General features: G+C 41.5%; 1 protein-coding gene across 2 annotated transcripts in view; it reads right to left on the reverse strand.

Annotated features, from left to right (window-relative positions):
- negr1 (neuronal growth regulator 1) overlaps positions 1 to 5150 on the reverse strand; it is a 170335-nt gene extending 165185 nt beyond the window's left edge. For both annotated transcript variants that reach the window (XM_005734908.1, XM_005734907.1), the window contains exon 1: positions 4485 to 5150. In XM_005734908.1, the coding sequence (XP_005734965.1) occupies positions 4485 to 4654 (170 nt within the window). In that variant the 5' untranslated portion in view covers positions 4655 to 5150. The remainder of the gene's footprint in view (positions 1 to 4484) is intronic.
- Between the last annotated feature and the right edge of the window lie 2063 nt (positions 5151 to 7213).

Here is a 7213-nt window from a genome sequence, read left to right on the forward strand (position 1 = left end):
ATGCTCGAGAATTTCCTCCGGTGTCCCGTTATATTTTAGATAGCAAGGAGTTTATTAAACTTCACCGAAACAATCTGTAAATTTCATTAAAATGTATTAAACTATCATCTTGTCTTTATCTTTAGTTAGCACATACCTTACACACTTAAAGCTGTAAGCTAATGATAGTTCTATAAGAGCAGATGCTGCTTGTGCAGTACAGATGCTGCTTGTGCAGTAAGCTGTAAGTTTTACGTCCAATGGATGATGATCTGATTAGTCGACTAATCGCAAAAATAATCGGTGACTAGTCGACTATCAAAATAATCGTTTATGGCAGCCCTACTTGGAACGCTGTGACAACTTTGTAAATCCATTTCCTGCCTTGTGAGCATCAGTAATTCTTTTTCTCAAGTCTAAACGGATTTTGTTTATTTGTGGCATGATATTTTCTCAAGTGAGGCGCAAACTGCTACTGAAGTGTTTATACTGTGTGTAAATTGTAAAATCAAGTTAAAACTCAGGGTTGTCTTCCAAACTTTGGGCATTACAAAGTTAAAGCACATCATTGAACAACAGTTGTTAATGTTGTTAATACTAATTCTGCTTGTGTGAAAATAGAAATAATTATGTTATGTATGTTTGAAAAATCCCGTGCTCTGTTAAAAAAAAACAGTTGAGAAAATTTTGACAAAAACGTAAAATTTAATTGGAGGTTAATAACGTTGTCTTCGTCTGTAGGGATGGCTTCATTTGGTACCACCCCTGCTTAACAACTGGTCCTTCCCACATGCAGATGGTTTTGTATCATGATAGTGGCTATTCATTGGCCAAAAAATTAGGTCAACTGACAATCCAAACACTTGATCCCTGAGATTAAGAGACTCTGAAGAAAAGCAGCATTGTGCTGACAGCAACACAGGCTGCATTAAACATGGGGTGCAGCAAACAGACGAGAGGATTTGGGCGTTTAATTAACAGTGACAGACTCAGGTGTGCCTCCAGATGTGTCATAAGAGGTAAACCAGGTTTTCCCCCAAATGAGTGCATGAAACTGCTGATATCTGGCAGTTAACTGATGTGTTCAGAGAGCCCAGTGTTTACTACATCTCCACCCAAGCTGTTGGAAATGAAGTAGCCTCACTTTTACTTTTTAACTGAACTTGCTGTGGTCTAATTAAAAAGCTGCTGAAATGCAGAAAAAGGTGCTTCTCACCCATGGTTATGGCTGTGCGTTAAGCAGATCATCAACTATTCCTTCTTTTTAAAATTATTTTCTGTGAAGTCTCAACTATTGTTCTTCTTTTCTGTCTAATCATCGTGTGCGCCGGAAAGCGAACACCAAACCATTTAAACTACATGTTGTCTCTGGCTCAAGTGCTCATAGTAAATGTCAAGACCTTTCAGAGCCGTAATAATGACATAGTTGAGAAAAATGATGCATGGCACCATTTCTGTCCTGGATGATGTTAAAAAAAACAGCTTCAGTACAATCATGTAGAGCCAGAAAAGATTTTCATCAACTAGCCTGTTGACATGGAGGCAATGATTTTAGATTTATACGAATACCCGACTTTGAAGCCAGTGACAGGTCAATTTTGTACCATTACAGAGACTGTAAGGCTGGTGGGACAGACCTTATTTTGTAGCTGAGGGCCGACTGTCGTGATAAATAACAAAAATATGTTAAGACCATTGTGTCCCTCTGCTTTTATAGAAAAAAATTTTTTCATTGCTGATCTGCGTGTCTTTTGTCTATTTCTCTTCATATCATGCACATTTCATTGAAATGAAATAGAGAGGCATGGGGTAAAAGATAAAAAGATTTAAGAACTGTACTTCAAACCGTAACCATATGGCAGCGGCCTGTTCTTAAGATTTCAGTCTGCATGGACTACATTTATAGACACGAGCTCTTTGCTGTTGATTACAGCTGCTTATCCATGTGGAAGAGGCTGCCACCGATACAGTGTGTTTCCTGACAGCACAGGGAACTGTCTTTTCATCCAGCTGTCTCCCTCAAATTCATAGCCAAATATGTCATTTACTGGGATTTATTCAAGTGAATCCAAACAACACGAAACCTGTAAAAGGGTGGGAAAAGAAATGGATTTGTAGCTACTTTAAACAATGTGTCTCTTATGATTTGCAGCATGTGAAAAATGTGCCTGACTCAAATGCAGGCAAGCAAGACTTTGAAGCAGCACCACAACTCAAATACAGGAGACAATTCATTAAAGGCTGAATATGGCTAAGCTTCTAGGCAATCAGACAAAAATTAAAAGGGTGATAATACACATGTGGACCATTCCTCATCTTCAGGAAGCTCAAATCACTTAATTGCTCTGGACCCAATGTCCAACATGAATCAGGGCAGTAGAAATCCAGCACTGAGAATTGAAGAGGTGAGGGGAAATTAACATATGACAGAAGACGCACCTCTCGGGAGCCACTTCATAATCCCAAGGCAGTGACTAATTGCATGCTTCTGGGTTTGCTGGTATTTGAGGATGCATGCATTTTTTTTTTACCAGCAATTTGCTCTGGGGCAAAGGAAAATTGCCCCCACTATTAGTCAGGGGTCTTGACAATGAAGAAACTCAACAAACAAGCAGTGCTTTCAGCACTGAGTCCCTATAAGAGACAGCTCATGCTTTGATGCCTGGCTCTCAAGGCCAATAAAAGAACATGGGGAAATCCAGAACCATAGACCCTTGTAGTTTGGAAAAATGGAGAAAAAACAGTATTCCGCATCACTTCTGTGACATTTTGCGCTTCAGTTAAAATGTTGAATATTTGTATTGAGTCAATAGAGTCACGGTGGCAGTATTAAAATAAATGAAAAATGCCAATCAGTGGTTACTCAGAGTCCTGTATAAGCCATTAATAAACCAGCTATGGAAGTATCTCCAAAATTCTCTCTATAGATCCACTTTACTGAGGCGATGGCCTGCTTGTTGAAAATGACTGGTGACTTATTCAGGGGGTGGGAGGCAACTTGTCTATTGAGCTGATTAATAGCACAGGGATAATCTCTGGTCCAATAAACCATCAGGATCCAGGCAAAGCTTCTGCCACTGATCACAGCCAACCCAGACTGATACCAGGGAATTAGACATCCTCACTCAAGAGACATTCAGAGGTGTAAGTCTTTGTGATGGGGACGGCCCTTTTGCACGGAGGCAAACGGTGACAAAAATAGTGAGTACCCCTTGTTCCCAAGGTGATTCCTGTGATGAGCACCAGTACATTTTGACCCTCCTCATAATAACTCATCTCTGTATTTTAGCAGAGAATGACCTTGTGTCACAGGGTGGGGAGTCAGCTTTTCAACAACATGACTAAAAGCTGAGCTGAGTGGGAACTTTAGACATTTAGCTGCTCTGTATTCAGGTCCACACCCAGCATCCCTTAGTCAACATCCACAGAATTCATATTGAAATGGGGCCGGCCCGCCCCCCCATCAGCCTTTCCTCAGAGCCATCAAAGCGGATATTTAATATTGGTAGAACAAGATATTATCTCAGCCCTCCAAAGAGTTTGCTTTAAAAAAAACTGTGCTCTGCAAGAGTTTGAATATTTTTTCTATTTCATATTACCATTATGAAACAGACTGCAAATTTGCAGTTACACAAAAATCTGCAGTTTTGTAGTAAAACTTGTGCATCATGTGGCATTTATTGCAGCACCATTAGTAGCCTGTTTAAACTGAAGGCTGTTTTTTCCTCTTTTTTTAATAGCTTGACAACGTTTCAAGTTGCAAGCTTCCGACAGAAATGGACCCAAACCACACCCATGAAATAAATTTCGCCCTTAATGGTCAGCTACCTGTGCAGCTGGCACCGTAGCCTACGTGATGGAGGCAGGGTGACGAAGGGAGGGGTGGAGGAGTTAGCGCATCATTTGCCATAACTCCATTCAGATCAACAGCGACCACACACGAACACACACGAGTACACTCGTCAGGCTGGTTTTTGCAACTGCGACATCACACTGCACATTCAGCAAAATCTGTCCAAAAGCGTTGAGAATAAGCACGCCGGACCCATCGCTCGTAGATTAAGTTGCTTTTCTACACGTATGGCGTTTGAGAGACGGTAGAAATCGGCGGACACAGTGTAAGCAAATTACATAAGCGACAGGCAGCGGTAGGCTAACTTCACGCGATGTGCTCCCACATACGGGCAGCTGTGAAATCACACGCCAACAACTAATAAGACTTGTGCTCAGTTAGCACAGAGGGAAAGTATCTTGGAGAAGTTTGTTAGTAAGCAGCCGAGCTCCGTAGCGGTGGCTGCACTAGCCGGACGAAAACAAGGACGGGATGGAGGGAAAAGGACCTATTGTGTGAGCATCGCAGGCGCTCAATGACAGACCCCCCTCCCTCCAATCTCCAGAAGTAGTTACCAAACATGTTCGCTAAGGGTTGCGTTTGTTTGTCTTTTTGTCTTTTAGCTCCTCAGAACTCTGAAAGGAGAAAGTGAAGTTGTGTTATCTCGCTTTACCTCAGTAGTGCCGTGTCGCCTTGTCTGCTGACCACACTTTCAACCGAGGAATAGTCCACAGTTTGTCCAGCGGGCAAGCAGGACGGCAGAAAGCAGCACAGGCTGAGAATTATCGCAGTAAGCCACTGACCAGAGACACAAGCATCCTGCACCGCAGTCATTATGTCCATCACAGCTGTGTTTTTGTTGTCGCTTTTCCCAAGTCTTCTTGTTGTTAAGAAAGAAAAGAAAAGCGAACTGGGCTAGCTTCAAAAGAAAAAAAACGGAGAACCTTAACGCGAACGACGTTTTATTTCCACACTTTTGCGGAGCCCCACGAATAAACGATCCGCTGTATAGTTTCCCAGGTTTGTTTGGATGGATGTAGAGCTCACTGTGCGGGGAAGTGTACTCTCCAGTGGCTTGCACACCATCTAGTGAGGAAATGCGATGTAAAATGGGAGCAGACCTAGAAGCAGACAACCCCCAGGCTCTGATCCTGTTGCCATGCGGCCGTTTCCCGGGCAACCCGTTCCCAGTGGCTCGTGATGGAGCAGCAAAACCGGAAGGTATTGATACAACCCAGGAGCAATTAAAGATATCGACTGGAGAAGGTCCCCCTATAAGGAAATGAACAGTGAGCATTTGGTGGAAATGGAGCTTACTGACGGTGACGCAGGTGGATCCCACAGGAAAACTCCTGGAAAGCTTTCAAACTGCTACTGTTATAGACACATCTCCAGATGGGGGTCCTTAAAATCAGAGCTTATGCACTTAAACTGTTTGGGTTTTTTCTAGAAGTCATCCACAATATACTTTGAAAAGATAATTACTGCCGACTTGAAGAGTTTGCACTACTAACGGGACTTTTTCATTAAGCAGGGAAAACCCCGGCACAGCACAAACGCAGAGCACATACACATAAGGACAAGGGGGACTTGGAAAGTTTGTTTTAGAGCAGTAAACCACATCCATTATGCTGCTTTAAGCCTTTTGACTTAGCCTACATAATACAGATTGTCTGGCCATAACCATGGAAATGACATACATTTCTATGAGGTGACATATTGGCATAGTGCGCTGAAATATCCGTGAATTCTTGGCATGAGCAAAACCTTGTGGATTTGCTATGATTGTAGCAACAGAAGGCACTTAATCAAGCAGTCACCTTGAATGCCTATTCAAGAGAGCATGTGCATAAAAATGACTTTAAAAATGAGGCTTAACATATTGTTGAAATAAAAAATGTTTTTTTTTTAAAAAAGAAAGCCAGTCGGATAACTGAGGGCATTTTCTGATTCAAGCAAAATAAAGTAACAGATGTTAATCCACAGCGTCTTAATCCCTGTTGTTTTGTTGTTGTTGTTGTTTTCATCCCTGCAGCCACTGCAGCTTCTAGTATTTTTAATTTGATTTGTTACTGATGTTATTTTACAGATTTGAGCTGATATCCTATACAAAGTAACCTTCATCTGATTCCTATTTAACATTTCTTGCTGAATTCTCTTTTATACTTTTTTTTTAAATTATTTTATTAATTTCCCCAAGGGGATCAATATAGTTTCATGATATTTTAGCTCACTGGACAAAAGTGTAAAGATTGAAGTCTCTAATGTTATCACAAGGTTAGAAGAAATGAAATAAAGACTATAAACTCCTGAAAGGCTTTTGCTGCAGTTTGTAATAGTGAAACAAGCTTTAAAGTGATACCCTGTCTTTGGTTTAAAATTAGGAAAGAAGCCTTGATCCTTTGTAAATTTATTCGGGGTACTGTGAAAGTTGCCTCTCCAGCGTTGGTTATTTATTCAAGAAGATAAATTGTTATTTCAGTGGTGAGAGAAGAGAGAGAGAACGGGGCAGATTTCTGTTTGCTCTGACAAAGAGCCAGAAAACAGGTTTCCAGAGGTTACAGGGGACATTTCGCCATATTGGAAATGAGTCAACAACCAATGTTCCATGACAAGCAGCATTAAAAGCAGGGGGAGTGAAAAGTTCATCTTGTCACAAAAACAATTGTAATTTGCATAACTGAAGCTCCCTCTGCTGTTAATAGCTGTGATAATGCCACCAGTAGAAATCCTCACGCTCTGGTTTTGTGACAGAGGTGTTTTTATTGGGCTGAGACAGGAAGATAATTTCCATCCTTCCCTTGTCAGTCACAATGCTGATTTTCCCCCAGTTTCTCTGAGCCCTTCAAATTACCTGAGAAAATGTACCTTTCCATGCATGAAAGCTATAATTACGATGACTCCATTTAGTGGTAGTGCACTTTCCAGAGAGGTGTGGAGGGGTATGCGCGAGTGGCAGCCTGGTAATAACCTCAGGAATTATGAACAGGATGAAAGAGATCAAGGCTGGACTATCACGATGTGTGCGAGCTGTTTTGAGTAATGGATACCACAGACGTTTCCCTCCAGGTGTTGGTAGACAGTTGTCTTCTCGGAGCTAGAGGGAAACTGATGCATGCAATTTGCTTTAATAAGGAGTGAATGAAGCAACACATAAAAAGTTTTCTTTGTGCAGCTTGTTTCCACCAGTTGGTTTAAATATATTAGCGCTATTATTATTATTAATACCACCAGGAAGAATAGACTTCTTCATCTGTCTGCTTAATGGAGACTGTTATGCAGAAGCAGGAGTGCAGCTACCGTCTTGTGTGTTACCACTACTGTATAACCAAACGCACTGAAACATGCGCTGGCTTGTCTTGGCTGCTGCGACTGAATGATGAACTTGAAGTGAAGCGAACA

Source organism: Pundamilia nyererei, unplaced genomic scaffold, assembly GCF_000239375.1.
Source record: "Pundamilia nyererei isolate P.nyererei 1_Seehausen unplaced genomic scaffold, PunNye1.0 scaffold00061, whole genome shotgun sequence".
Classification (NCBI taxonomy): Eukaryota; Metazoa; Chordata; class Actinopteri; order Cichliformes; family Cichlidae; genus Pundamilia; species Pundamilia nyererei.